General features: G+C 50.6%; 1 protein-coding gene across 1 annotated transcript in view; it reads left to right on the top strand.

The window, feature by feature from the left end:
- LOC120951199 (zinc finger protein 395) overlaps window positions 1-15,389 on the top strand; it is a 99,600-nt gene that overhangs the window by 57,960 nt on the left and 26,251 nt on the right. Inside the window, exon 4 of the mRNA XM_040369765.2 lies at window positions 95-366. Within this exon, the coding sequence (XP_040225699.2) occupies window positions 95-366 (272 nt within the window). The remainder of the gene's footprint in view (window positions 1-94; window positions 367-15,389) is intronic.

Raw genomic sequence — 15,389 nt, 5'->3', positions numbered from 1 at the left:
CTGAACACTGGCAAACGAAAAGAACTTACATTCAATTTTTGCTCTCTCTCTCTCCCTCTCTCTCTCTCTCTCTCTCTCATTCTTTCAATCTTAGGTTACGAAACAATTCTTGGCACCAGCTCGGGCAGCAGCACCACCTCCTGGAGCACCGGATCGACCTCGCCGCCGCTGAGCGAGGATGGACATTCCACACCACCGACGCACCACTACCAGCACGAGCTGAACCACAATCATCATCACAATGGACGCCACCAGGCGGCGGGTTCGGGCGGTTCGGGCGGCCGTGGCGCGCGCACCACCTCCCTGTCGACCTCGGACGAAGGCATCGGCATGGAGTACAACGAGGACATGCCGAGAAAGCGTCGGGTAAGTGTTTTTGACCATTCTTTTCTTTTCGGGAGAAACATATGGGAACACATGCAAGACCGGGCATCCCGGTCCGAATTCTGAAACACGGCTGGGACACATCCCCAGCGCGGGTGTCATAATTGTCAACGCAGGCCGTCGTTGAAAGGTCGTACTGGAGGTCGAAACGCCAGCGGGAAGGGTTGTACGCCTTCATCAGCGGCAATCAGCTCCGAAACCTCTCTCGGCTCTCGGCCGCAAACCACACGGCATCAGTGCCCAAGCAACCTTGCCTGCCAATTAGTGCGCGGGAACAACACAATGCTTGACGACGGATCACGCGTTTGTGGTGGCGTAATGTACACCCTGTACCCCTCATTATTCCCTTCGCCTTTCCCCACCCGGCGAACGGATGCACTCAGCAGCACGTGTACGGTGTCAAGAGAAGGAGAGTACGAGTACGATCACGATGTCATAATATCGCTGATCGATTGCTCGTGCCGAAGTGACACATGGGCATCTATGCAGATCCGTCGGGGGGAGGGGGGGGGGGAGACGCGTGTGGACCGTTTTGACAGCGGTCCGATTGACAGGTGGCCAGTGTTTAAAGTCCACCCGGTTTTAGTGCAAACGATCGTCGCTGCAAGAAGTGATCGTACTGCCAAACTTCACGCTTCCCTGTTGGCTTTAGACTTCAACGATGTCAAGGTGGTGTACACAGACACAGCTCCAATCCTCTACGCCGACGACCCTAGATGCTGAGATGGGTACCTGTTGATGAGCTTTGCGTAACCTTGGCCAGCGAGTGCACCTCAACCGCAACTCACCGTTGACAAACGGTTGAGAGCAACTCCCCGCAATTCGCGGCGGCACGTGTTGCGCTCCGGCCTCTAGTGGAGGACTTGAAGAAAGCAAGAAAGAACACAAAAAAAAACAACATAAAACGCTCAAGTTCATTTGCTCAAACCCCATCGCCACCCGATCAGCTGTGAGTGAGTGCGCCAGTGTGCCGCCTGCACAAACAACTGGCCGTCGTCCCCCGTGCCTATCGCCACCAAAGTATGTGTGTGTGTGTGTTTGGCAGCAGTAATGCCGCTGCCCGTGCGTGGCCAATGTTATGCCATTCGTTCTGAGGGGGGTGCTCATACGGTGGTGGTGGGCTGTTGTTTTTCATTCTACTACCAGGCTCGTTCCTTTTTTTTGCTGCTGCTGCTTTCGCGTGTGTCACTAGCTCAGCTGACCGGTAGGGCTGCCCTTGGCTCGCGTTTACCGTGTGGCCTATCCAGCGGATGCCGTAGAACTGCTGAGGCCCCCTTTTCCACGATACTGCACGTGTGTCGCGCGGTTACGCGATCAACCAGCAACCATTAGTGCAGCTAATTGCAGCACCACCAACAACCTACCAACAACAAACAACAAAAACGTATCAACGTGATCACACCGGGCAACAAAGTGGGTTTCCTTTGCGTATTTTAGTATCTCAAAAAAGTCAATTAGACACACACACACAAAAACCCGTCCCCTTATCTATGGCGCAGGTTTCCGCCAGTCTGACTGACACATGGTGGGGGGGTTGGGTACTAAATAATTCATAACGAGAGTCGATTGCTACGGGAGGTGTTTATAGTTATTTGCTCATTTTCTCACGTCCAGCTGGAAGTGATGCCGCTGCAGCGATATCGATGCGTTTTGGGTGTGCTGTGTGTGATCCTCAGCCCCACACGTTGCGCCATTTTTGAAACGGCATGCTGCCATCTTCCGCGATCGTCTTGCCTGCCAGTGTTAGTTGTTGTTGATTTTGAGCAAATTTATTTTTGCTCACCTAAAATTAGATGAAAATATTCATACACTTTAACGATTTATTATTTACGACTTGCGAAATTTCAGTCTTAGTCCATTCTTCTGTTTCCTATTTTTTGTGCATCGTACAAAAATGTTTGATGATAATGATGATGATGAGTAGGTTCGTTGGATTTGATTTGGTGTAGTTTTGGCTTTGTTTTTTTTTTAGTGTGTGCACGATCTCGTTCCCCTTCAACCAATCAGTTCAGCAATGCAGTCGTTGCAAAACCGCCCCAATCCTAGGCACAGGAGGGGGGGGGGAGGGGTGAAACAGCATACGCTCACCTTGACGCTGCCATTGGATGTCGATTTTCAACAGGTTCCCGTGCCGCATACCTCCAACTGGCATGGCGCGTTTCTGCATCCGCCTGCGCTGTCATGCTCATGCAAACAAGCTCCATGACGCACACGCCGGCCAGGACTGAAGACACGGAAGTGGGAGGTGCCGAGGTAGCTGTTTCCATAATGCACTTCGATGATGTGCGGGGAGCGTTCCGGCAATCAAGCGCCTTTTTTTTCTTTCTTGCCGTTGCACACGCAAACACCACTGTGTTTGTGATGATGTCCGGCAGCAACCAGACATGGAACCGTCAAAGTTTGGCAGGAACAGAGCAGAGGATCGTGATCGATTTTTTGTGTGCTGCAGTTGGTAGACTAATTTTATTGCTGGTTTGACTTTTTGGGCAATGCTCGTGTGTGCAGCAAGGTTAGTGTGGCGTCTTCTACCGTTTTATAGACGTCGTCGTACCGGCGGAAGGGGAAATCAAACCCAACCGAGATGCCCGATTCGTAGCTAGCAATGTCGCTTTATGGCACGAGAGCTGTGTGTGTGTGTGTGTGTGTGCAATAAATACAACCTGGGCTTGAACAGCTTTATGGCCGGGTTTTCCTTTTACGATCCACTCGGCGGGATGTGGAGGAAGGAAAACAAAAAAATAATAAACAACCAGCAACAACTCCACCCCCGGCGATCAGGGTTTTACAATTTTGAACAGCGGAATGCTTTGGAATATGAACTTGAATTAGCTGTCAATGTCGACGAGTTGGAGCCGTTGGTGCAAATGCAGATGGATTGGGTGTTTTTTTTGCAACCAAATCAGGACCAATCAATATTGTGTGCCCGTGTGTGTGTGCATTTGAAGGTGAAATGAATTTGCAAGCAGATTTAACTGCGATGGATATGGTGGGTTATGTTCGCTTCCTGGATTTCTGATGCATTTTGCGAATTCGGATGTTAAAATTGCAAATCGATTCACGGAAATCATTACCACAATTAGCCTGCAGAGCCTAGATACATATATTCCAGTTGCAAAGCATTCAATCGAAGGTGCAACCGACCGGCAAACAACACTCTTCAGCGGGACAGAGCACGCGCCCCGATTGACTTCAGCACAGTGTACTTGACCGATCGATCATCAGGTCGATCATCGTCTCGAATCGAAATGTTATGACTGGGGTGTGATAGGGCATCTAACGCAACATCGTTAAACCCGTTTCGTTGCACCCGTCGGGTGGTTAAAAGCTTATCAACGGCCTACCTACAGCCTATGCGACTGGTAAGCGTCTCGAGACGGAACGAATCTATCTCGTCAATGCCAAGAGCATTAAAAAAACCACGGTTGACGAATGGGCGAAGGGTGCAGCCCACTCCAACGACATGTGATGAGCATCGAAACTGTGTTTACGCAATCGCTTTCCTTTGCGTGCGTGGTCCCTCCAACGAGGGCACCTCCGCTATTGTCGCACCGGCTGACGGCGTGTGCCAGGATTATCTCATCTCGCACTCAATAAACAAACAAGCTGCTGCCGCTGCGTGCTGCCTCCAGTGGCCCACATTGAACTGCCTCCTGTGCCTCGGTGCATCTGCTTCTCCGCCGGCACAGAAACAAACACTATCTCTCTCGCCTGCCGGTGCATCTGCTGCTCCGACGGCACTATCGCGCGCGCGCTCCTCTTTTTAAAACCATGTCGTCCATGAGTCGTATTACCATTCCGTCCCAGTTATTGTCCTCGTTTAATAAATAATGTGACATTGGACAGATTTGTCTTCCGTTCTTCCATTTTTTTTGTTGCGACCCTTACCGGTGAGGATTGGAAACATCCCACTGCACACGACGACACACCACTGGGTCACACAATGATTAGAGCGCGTTTGTAAAACAGCAAAACGGGGACACACCAGAATGGATTGCATAAAGCGGCTGTGCTCTGGTTTGTGCCTGCTCTCATCGCCCACATCCAAACCGCCGGGTTTTGCTCCCGGCGGTGGAGCTATTTTAGCACGCAGATGCATACTCACTGTCGCTGTCTCGCTTGCTCGCCTGCTGTTTTCGCGCCTGCCAGCATCTAAATTGGATGCATCGCGTTGGCGCTAGCCTTAGAGCTAGGTTTAGAGTGTGTGGCATGCTCGAATGCGTGCCCTCTCCATTGCCATCGTTGGTCTCCCCGTCCCGTCCGCCCGTGGCAGCAATAGCTTCGCTGGAAGGTGTGCGTGGAATGGTTTGAACACACCGCTTTGGCTGGTATGTGTGAGCGCCCCACCCCACTCCCAACCGGTGCCGTACACGATGCAATGCAATGCAGTGTAGTGCGCAAAAGCTGCATCCTACCACTACCAACGCATGACACGTGCCATCGCTGCTCCGCTCACTTTTCAACCCCCAGCGTTGTCGAGGTCGGACTGCCTCGTTGCTGGAGATTCCCTTGAAGAGTGTTTTTATTTTATTTTTTCAACAACCCTTCCCACTTGGGCCAAGCGCATATGCGATTGTGTGCATGCTCGTGCACTCGCTTGTTGTTTTTTTTCACACTTTTAAGCACAACTTCAAACGCGTTCCGAGGACACGTCGGTGCCGGTGACAGGATGGATATCAGTGCTGTTGAAAAAAAAATGGTTCCAGCGTAGATCTTACGTGCGCGGGCCCTTTCAAAAGTGTCGCCAAAAGTGTTGATTGAACATTCGTCTTATATCTTCAGCATGTACAGTTGTAATTATATTAATAACAAGCACTTCTTTGTACCTCAAGCACTGCCCAAACGTTTCGGTTTTGAACTTGAAAGTTTTCCCGAACAGATGGAAAGCAAACGTGGACCAGAATGGGAAAACCGGTCACAAAATCCCAACAATCGAGGTCAATTAGAACGAGAGCGACAAATGGAGGTGTCCTTTTTTGTTGCTTGCTCAGCGAATTGCCAGAGAACATGACAGCTCGGAGCTATTTTTGTTCCCTTTCCCCCTGCTAGCCCCTGTTAACGTGCAATCGATTTTGTTCGCCTGTCAAGAACAGCCAGCCACAGCCTAATGATCGTTTGCCCACTTCCGTCTTCCCGCTCCGTTCCGGGTGCTGCGCAAAGACCGGGTGCAAAATAGGGATTGCAACGCACAACGTGCCCCAGAATGACCTTGATTTGCACGGTAGCGCCCTGCACGCCGCATCACAGAACGTGCCCAGCTTGGGCTGAGGGTTTCCGCTTCATGATGAGCGTTTTTCTTCCTACCAGTGCAGCTTCGCACGCTGGCCGAGACGGAAAAGAAAGCGCAAAGAAAGCTCGGTTCGGGAAATGGAAATGGGCTGACACCAACGTTCAACCACCAACACAGACGAGATGTGGTGCTGTGGCTGTGTGCAGCTAGGCTGTGATTATGATGTACGAGAGGTGCAGATTTTTGCACCACAATGCACCGGGAAATTGGGACACGAAGGATTATACCCGGTGCGAGCGAGCAGTGGAATGAACGAAACCGAGCAGAACACATCTCGCTACATCTCGCCAAAGGAAGGAAAGGGAACACAGCTAATGGCGCACCATGGCACCGGTGGATCGATAGTTCCGTGAGCTGTTGGGGAGAACGCGTGTGCCGGTACTTCTCGCACCGAAACACGATGCCCGAACCAACGGTGCGCGCAAACAGAGAGGGATTGCAAGTGAAAATGAACTTGAACTTGAACGTGAAATAAAATGCTTCACGGTGATCTGGCGATGATGGTGTGTGCAATTTAAGCATGGCTGTCAGCTCAACCTGGGAATCATGCTTGCACTTACGGGGAACAGTAGGATGGTTTCCGGTGCTCCGGGGTATTCGATTTGACTTCTCAGCATTACTTAAAAATTTAAAAGTAGAATAGAAAAAAAGTGTATTGTGTTGCAAAATCACCGAGCGTTTTAGAAACACTGTTGGGCTACTTTGTTTCTACTCCACCTGTAAATCCAATCTTGCGCAAGAGGTTGTCGAAAGTCTAGCAAACGCATAAACTACATAGCAAACAACAAACTCTCGGGGCACGTGCAATCGAAGCTAATGTTCCGAGAGGCATCGGTAATGGCCACAAATCCACATACACACTCCTCGCGCGCACACCATACATCAGCGTACGGTGTGGGTAATTGTTCAGCGGATGCACGTGAAGCAGCTGACTCGTTTGCGCGATTGAACAAACGGCATGCAAAAAACAAAACCGCCCATGACCGTGTCCTCCAGCAAAAGGCTGTGTAGGCTTCCCGGTTCGTGTGACTCGCACTGATGGGTTTGAAACGGTTTTAGCTTTAAGCTTGTGGCTCGTGCTCGAAGTCCACTCTACCGATGCTGCTGCAAACGGTTTCGCCGGGCCCAAACGGGTGGGGCCCATAAAACATCGACCCAACACTGCCTGGCGGGACCTGGCGAGCAAATAATTAAGAGTGAATAAACAAAAAAAAACACACAAAAACGCTCCTCCGGATAAACGGCACTGGCAATGTGAGCATAAAAAATCGGCGCGCGTGTTTGACCTTCATTGCAGCACGGCCGCCATATCTTTTTTTCTGTTTTGCATTTGAATTGCCTCTTCTATTGCTCATGCTCTCTCTCTCTCTCTCTCTCTCGCTTTGTTTGACACAGTGCCATTTGCTTTAGGATTATCCCGGGTGGGGGTGGCCGTTCAGCTGCACCACTACCACTAACGCTCCTGTTGCACCGGCCGTTTCGGCCGAATCTTGCTCTAGCTGCCCCGTTTCAATGCACAAAATCACTGCTTGCCACCTGTTTCATTCATTCTCAACCATAGACCCCACAACGCTCCCGTGCATCGATCGCATTCTGCCCTGCCCGTGCATGGAATGGCACTGCGACAGCCAAATGCAGCGTCGGCCGGTCGTCCTCAAACGGACGCCGAGCGACGAGTTAAATTCCGATGCTCGTTTATTCGTCCTGGGTGTGTGTGTGTGTTTTTGCTTCTTTTTTTCCTGCAAGCTATCGATTTTTAAGCTTGGCCTCGAATAATTCAAGACCACCCACCTGAAAAGCCTGCAATGAGCCGTGATTTTAAATTCGTGTACGTGTCTGTGGGACTCACCCTCGCACAGCCGCAACTTGCATAAGAAGTGTAAGAGGGACAAAAAAATGGAAAAAGACATACAAATCAAAACACCCTAAACATATCCAAACAGGTGCAACGTGACACGAATAATGGAATCGAAATAATTCGATTGAGCTTTTTTTGTTGGAGCGTCAAACGCTCATGCGAAAATAATTATTGAATATTCGCTGAACATGCATTCAAGCTTTCGGTGAACCTTTTTGTGTGTGAAATAGATTTAGCCCACTCGACGTTTAGTGTTGGAAAAATTGGTACATCCTTACAAATTCCATTCGCACTCACTAACCGAGGGGAGAGGAGGATGAGAGAACACTGTCGGGTGCATTCGGTGCACTGCAAAGGCTGCATCATGTTGACGGGTGCGCGCATGCGAACCAGAGCAACCGTCGCTGCACTGGCAAATTGTGCGGCGAACTGTTCTAGTGTTCGGTGGTGGTTGCCAATGCCGCCCCTCCGGTCCGACTCCATCACGGCTGCCCTCGGCAAACTGCATCGCAAGCCAGCAAGTCTGCAGAACGTTGCGTTCCGGGGTGGCGTAGAAAGGAGGAGAAGGCAAGAAACCCGAAAACCGTTCCAACTCGGCACGTGTTTGACCTTCATTCGGTCGGTCGAACGATAGGCAAGGTCAGGGAAAATTTTCGGTCCTTTTCGCACACACACACACACACTGCATTCCTATCGTTATTGCCGGTTACCCCCGTTGCTGCTGTGTGCGTCGTAAACTATCGTGTGCAGTTTGTGCGGATAGAGGAAAAAAAACATGCATGAATGCAACAAACGCGTTTTTATTAAATTTATGTATAAATGCGCTTGGTAAAGAGCTTTTCGGTCATAAAGCGGTACATCCGATGTGTTAGGTCACGAAACCAGTAAATGGTGTGCAATCAATAAACCACACGAGACTTCTAATCTAAAATGCTCACGGTGAAACATTTAACTCGTGCGTGGTGACACGCGTAGCTTGTGCAAAGGTTTGTTGACATTTGTATAATTTCGCTTGGTTTTTAATGGAATTTAAAAAATAGCATTCCATAACACTACTCACCTGTCCCCATCGAACCTTGTTCTCGAAACAAGATCAGATAAAAGCTGTAAATGTTTCATAAATTCATACACTAATGAGAAAACACCCACTACAGTAACGGCAATCACCTGTGCCCAATTATTGTGCCCAGCGTTGCATTTACTACCACTGCACAGGTAATAGTCATTATCAGCAATTGTGGGAGTGTGCCAGCACTGTCCGGCGTATCACCATGGACCAAAGCTCCATTTTACTGTCACATTTCCTTTCACTTTTTGTTGGCTTACCCACTTCCCAATGGCCAATGTGCAGGCTTCCCCTGAGGCCTTTTAGCACTCCTGGTCGTGTGGTGCATTTGCATATCACACGACGTTCTGCACAGTCATTACCGCCATTTGGTGCTGGGGTGAAATATTGTTCTGCTAATGGAAATTGAAACAGTTCGAGGTGCATTTCTCTGTTTCCGATTGTGTAATACTCGGGAAATCGTTCAATTGCACCACTTGAATAATCCGCACATACTTTGCAGCAACCCATTCGACGCAATTACATACCTGATGAGTGCTTCCACAAACAGATTTATTTGTAATTTTCTTTTCTTAGAATAAAATTAAATGTTTGCTTCAATTTGCCATTTTTTTTTCTTATTTGTGCTTCAGATCGTTCTATCTTGCAGATAAATAATTTGCAGCCATCGCTAATCGCACAAAGTGTATTTACCCAAGCGCAATTTCTAGCATAATACCGTTCGATCGTGCTGCAAGTGTGTGTGTGTGTAAGTGCGCAATTTCCCCCAGTCACCGAGATACTATCAGCCCCGAGCTTATTATATTGAAATTATCTACAAATTGTCGTTCGATCGGTTTGTTGCGCGAGGAACCCCCCCCCCCCCCCCCAGTCTCTCGCGATGGAGCTCATAAATGATTGGCCAGTTGGACATTTCTCATGCTTTTTGTACCTCGCGCTCCGGCCATTCCCCAGGCTCACCGTGATTGCCCGCATGGGCCGCTGACACACATTGCATCTCGGTGCGCTTCCAGGAAATGTGTATCAATCCGATGTGCAGTTTGCAGCTGGGCAGCACTTATAAGTGGCATGGAGGGAGGGAGAGATAGAGAGAGGGGGAGAGGAAAGCCAGGAACAACATGCACCGCGGAGGGAGGCAACCCGGCGTGGCAAGAAACAGTAATAAATAACAAGTGTTGTGCCCGAAGATCATCGACATTTGAAAGCGTGTAGAGAGGGCTAAGGGAGAGAGAAAGAGTGGGGGAGAGGAGGGAGTATGGGCTAAGCGAATGGGTGCCTATCTGCGGCCGGTTTTCCATCGGACCGGTAAGTCGCTGAAACGGCAACCACCGCCTTGGGGGCCGTGGAAGGTGGAAATAATCACTTTCCAGGAAAAAAAGCCCCATCCACCCCTCTCTCTCTCTCTCTTTCCCTGTTCGTTTCACCCAGCTCCTAACCCGGTGCAACTGCCACGACTTGCACATACACACACACACACACACACTAGGAAGCTAGGGAACTTTTCCCTCGCTGCAAGTGCATTTGAAGTAACGGAGAATCGAACGGGGAAGGATGGAAGCAAAGCAGCAAAAAAGCTAAACCCACCAACCGAGCGAGCAAGAAGCGAACCCCTCCCCCAGCACACGAATCGGATAGAAATAGCAGATGGGGGGGCGGGGGTGGAAATGAACGAATCGAGCCCCTGCGACCCCTAGCCGACCCCTTTGGCTGGGCGAATTTTCCCTCATCGGGGACTGCATTACGGGCGACAGAGCGCGCGGGTGCTGCTGGGGTTTGCTGGGGCGTGTAATTGCAGCCCAGCACGGAAATCTAGTTACGTTTGGGGACGCGTGTGCGGCTCCAGCCATGCTGCGGCATGCTGCTTCGGTGCTTCGGACGGCCTGACGCCGACCTACTTTGCTGGCTCCCGTGGCCGAGCTTACACGATGGGACACTTTTTTGCCCAAAGCTAGTTCTCGTATGTTTGTGTTGTGTGCGGGGAGGCCATGTTTGCATGACGTCGTTTCTGTTGTTTAGTTGCACAAGAATTTGTAACACGATAAAATATTTAACTCATTTGCCTACCAAAAGCGTACGTCTGCCAGGCTAGGCGGGCCAGGAACCAGGTCCGTGCCGTTTCCCCCTATCCCCGTTAAGCGCTCGCATATATGCATGACGCCACGCGAATGCAGTCAGTGGCTGTCTTGATGGCCATTCCATGAAAATCACGCACGATTTAGCTGCACACAGTGCGCGGGGTATCGCGATCCTCCTCTCCTTGTTTGGTAGGCTGGCGGATGGGGTGGAGGTGGCGTTGGCGCTTGCCGAGCTATACGCGCTCTCATAAATACATGATGCGCAACGATCCATATTGAGGACCCGTTCGAGGTGATGTGTGTAATTTTCCTTCCTCTCCACACACCCCACACCGGGTGGCCGCTCTTTCCCCCGAGGGCTAGATGGTTGCGGCTGGAGCGATGCCGTTGAGGTCCTTGTCCTCGACCGCTAGCACAGGTCGCATGCCACGAGGTGACGCTGCCAGCCGTTACGCGTGCAGAGAGAAGGAGAAAACCAAGAGAGAGAGAGAGAGAGATGATGCAAGCAAAACTGCAGCTCACCGCCCCCAAAACGTAAGCGCGGGCATCGTCCTCCCCAGTTTACCAGCGGGTGGTTCCAGGTTGAACGAACGGGGCCCCGAAGAACGTGTGACGACGGGCAAAATGTAGTGCACCGAACGCTTGCTTCGCCTACCATTGCCCATACAGAACCCATTGCCCACTAGATCGGGATCGCGTGCAACAAGCGCGTTGCTGGGAGCGGAATTTTCTTAGGGAAGCCGCGTGAACACACACACACACACACTGGGCCAGAACTGACCAGCCGTACGGTGGAAACGATTGCACCGAGGACGACCGGCATAATTTTTGCCCCATCAATAATACAATGGCCTTTTTTCCCTAGCTGACCACTGTGGCCGATGATGATGATGATGATGGCGGCTGGGTGAGGATCGTGGTGATTGGACGATGCGATGGTGTGGTTAGCGATGATAATAATAGACACCAGTCTCGACATCGCTGCCAATTTGCTGCCGTCCCCCCGTGCATGTAGAGTACAAAAAAAAGTTCTTCAACCTGTCGATGGATTGGGGGGGGGGGGGGGGGTTGTAATATTTTGAGGATGTAATGCTAGAAAACAAAGAGATGTGCTGGAAAACAACGCCAGACACAGAAGAAGAACGATTAAGAGAAAGAGAGAGAAACAGGGACTAAAATGGCAATATCGAACAGAGAACGACCACGCAACGTCGCAGGTGCAACTAGTCGCGTAACTTTCTGCGCCGTGCCGGGCACTGACCTCGCCCTCGGATGGAAACAATGGACCAATGTCCGAGTGCGCAAGCCAGCACGCGAACACGATCGCTCAGTGGTGGTGGTGGTGGTAGTGGTGAGGGTGGCCATACCTTTTTATTCCGCTCCAACAGGGAAAGGGACCGATTGACGCCAATGACACGGCAGTGAGCTTCCCTTTCTTCCCTTCCCATGAGGGTCACCGATTTTTGGGTTCATAGACACCTGGGCCAGAATCATCGCAATGGTGACATTCTAAGCAGGCAAATATTCGATTCGGATGGAGGTGGTTGGAGTGTTCTAATAGCCGATCAGGTGTGACTGACTGCTATGGCAGAAAGCACCGATTTATAATACCTTCCCGTCCAGACGAATTGCACGCAAGAAATGCTAAAATGACTGCTAAGAATGATTAATCACGCTTAATGGAAGTGATACGAAAATGGCGTTGCTTTCATAACGCCAAGTGAAACCTTCCCCAGCTATTAGTCTGACAGCAGCAACCAAAAAAAACCAATCCATATTTTATAATGGCCAGAGGGGATGCCTTATTAACCTGCAATCTGTGACCGAAACCGGTAGTTTACAAATGCTTCGCTGGTCATCTGCTGGAGTCTAGGCAGTACATCGACATTGCTCGTTATCATAATATCATGGCAGAACGGGCAGGAGCAGGCACGCCGCCGCGTCCATTCGATGACCTTCGGGCGCGTTTTTGAAGAACATTTTCGCTCCGACTCCGGCTCAGGCCCAGGGGTCGACGATGCTTATTATGCGTCTGTTCTTTGTGCATAACGTTGGTTGCGTCGTATTTATGTGTGTGTGTGTGTGTGAGCGTACGCGTAAAAAGGTATGTCTGCGCAACTAATCGGTTGATGACGCCGGCCGGCATTTTCTACGCACCGGAGCCGGGGCGCGCGAGCGTTGTACGTGCGTGCGTGGGGATGTTTCGCTTTTCTGTTTTGTTATTTCTCTTCCCAACGCGCCTACGGAGGGCCGGAGCTTCAGGGCTGCCCGAGGTGTAGAAAGTGTCCAAAAAGGGCACTGCAGCGGTGGTGGTATCATCTTCGAAAGACTGACGCAGCACGACGATGAACGGAGCACGATAAAGAAGGAGAGACAGATAATTTCGGCCGAACAGCGAGAAGAAGCTGTGCACAGCAGATGAGTAAGGGTAAACACACACCCAAAACGGCGCGCTCTCTTCACCGATCTGTGCTTTGGGTGTGCGCCCCTGTGTCTCTGTGTGGGTGCCGTCGGAGTGAACGATCCTCGCGTGATTCAGGGTTCAACATCCGACCGCGCACAAGAAGCCATCGCCCTTCGGTCGAAGCCGCGTGTGCGTCCTTATATTTGCCCGGCTTGGAAATGGGAAGGATCGGGAAGAAGGAAGAACAAAAACAGACGACAAAAAAATACAGAGCACGATCAAGCGACGAACGGCTCGTGATCATCAGGTTTTTGTGTTTCGTTCGAGTTCGAAACTCGCCCTGTACCGGTTTTTTTCGTTTGTTTGTGTTGCGTTGTTTTTGGTGAGGGTCACACCACCACCACCACCACCACCGCCATCGTTCTTCGGGACCCTTTTTGCTTTTCTGCTGGTGCCGTTTTTCGTTCGCCACTGTAGGGGTTGAACGAGTCGCGCATGAACCCATTTTCAGATGCGCCAGACGGTTGTTGAAACCGATTTGCTCGTCTGTGTGTGTGTTTGTGTTCGCTTTTGCCCTCGCACAACCGGGCCGGTCAGTCGCCCCGCGAATCGTAATGCAGAACAAAAAAAAACAAGGGAAACACCGCAAAACAAAAACCAAAAAACTTGCACACCGGCCAACGTTCCCGGTTGCCACCACCCCCCGCGTAACTATTTTGCTGTTCGCTCTTGTGTGCTCATCCTCTTCCAGACGCCTGCCTCCTTGGGGCAGGTTGTAACAACAGACACACGGCCAAGCCAGTCAGCCAGATCTACATTGTTAGCGGCCATTCTTTGCGCTCCAAATGTTTTCAAGGTAAACGCGCCCGGCGTGGGCAACGAACTCGCGCACGATCGATTCTGAAGGTGCAACTTCCCTAAAAAGGGATACTGCAGCCTGGAGCAGCAGGGGAGGGGGGGGGGGATTGAAAGAGAATGGGGGACTCATTGAAGGCAGGATTCTGGCTTCCCGGCGTCGTTGCTCGTATGCAGGAAGTGCGCTTTTTTGTTGGTGTGTCTCACAACGATCACGTAAGCGACAGTTGCCTTGCATTTGGAACAATGGTTGCTGGCAAGCGTTCGGGAAGTACAATTACCAAGCCCCGCGGTTGACGAATGAGAGTAGAAGGAACAGCACGGCGATCTAGAAGGGAACGCAAACGGACTGTTAAAACGTACCCAAACGATTGTTTGGAAAGTGAAAAGCAATGATCATGTCTTCGTAACAAAATAACTCAAAGCGCAAGAAATAAAATTCAAATTAGAAATACGTGAAAACAAACATACACACATGTAGAAATTAATAAATTATCTCTCGCAGACACTTCTTCCCACCACAAACCGAGGTGCAAAAGCACACCGAACATGGCAGCAGTAAAGAACAGCCAAAAATTACCGGAAGATGCGCGGCGGCAATGCTGTCTAGACAAGGGCCAGCGGGGTACGATTTAGACGGCGTACCCAGAGCCAGAGAGCAGCGAAACACTCTCCAGAAAGCTTCCTTCCAGCACCCTAATCCAACACTCGCGTTCGTTTTGGGGCTCGTAGGGGGCAAGAACCGGAATTGATCCCGTTGCACCCGCGCAGTGTTGCCGGGTCGGCCGTCTTGGCCTTGGTCTTGTCTGTCTTGGTTGTTATATAGCAAGAGCGGGGGCAAAGAGTCATACTACCAGAGCCAAAATCCACACCCGGACAGTGCGTTGGGTGCGACGAATTACCAAGGCTTGGAATCAGCTGCTTGGCTGGGGTAAGATCCACGCTGGGATCGTAGGGGTAGGAGAATTGAGAAATTGGGATTAGCTATTGTGTTTTCTCAAACTCGACTTCCACCATCCTTGCCCGGGCCGCCATCAACCTTGGAACAAAGCCGTTTCTTTCGCTCTTTAATGTTCTACTGGCGATATACGGTGGAAAGCCAAAATGTTCTTCCCTCAAACATAATAGAGATCATTCGAGTGTGTGGCAGGGAGCAACGTACGGACGAGAATACGATACAAAAGCGTCGAGGATTGAATAAAGAACACACACACACACAAACACTCCCAGATCGTCTCCGTGCAGTCGATCGTTTCGGAGTTTACATGTTTCGGGGCTTCGTGGGGTTAAGCCGTTAAGAAGAGAACTGAAAGAAACTGACCGATCGCGATCGAGTGCAGTGATGAAATTCCTTCAATTTTATTTATTCCTCGTTTATGTTTGGACCTTATACACTCCATCGTAAAATGGTTATAAAACTCGTCCACATGCCACCAACAGTGCGCACCGGCGCAGGTTCG

The sequence above is a fragment of the Anopheles coluzzii genome, chromosome 2 (genome assembly GCF_943734685.1).
Source record: "Anopheles coluzzii chromosome 2, AcolN3, whole genome shotgun sequence".
NCBI lineage: Eukaryota > Metazoa > Arthropoda > Insecta > Diptera > Culicidae > Anopheles > Anopheles coluzzii.
Note: the sequence above shows the minus strand (reverse complement) of the source record. Positions and strands in the feature narration are given on the sequence as shown.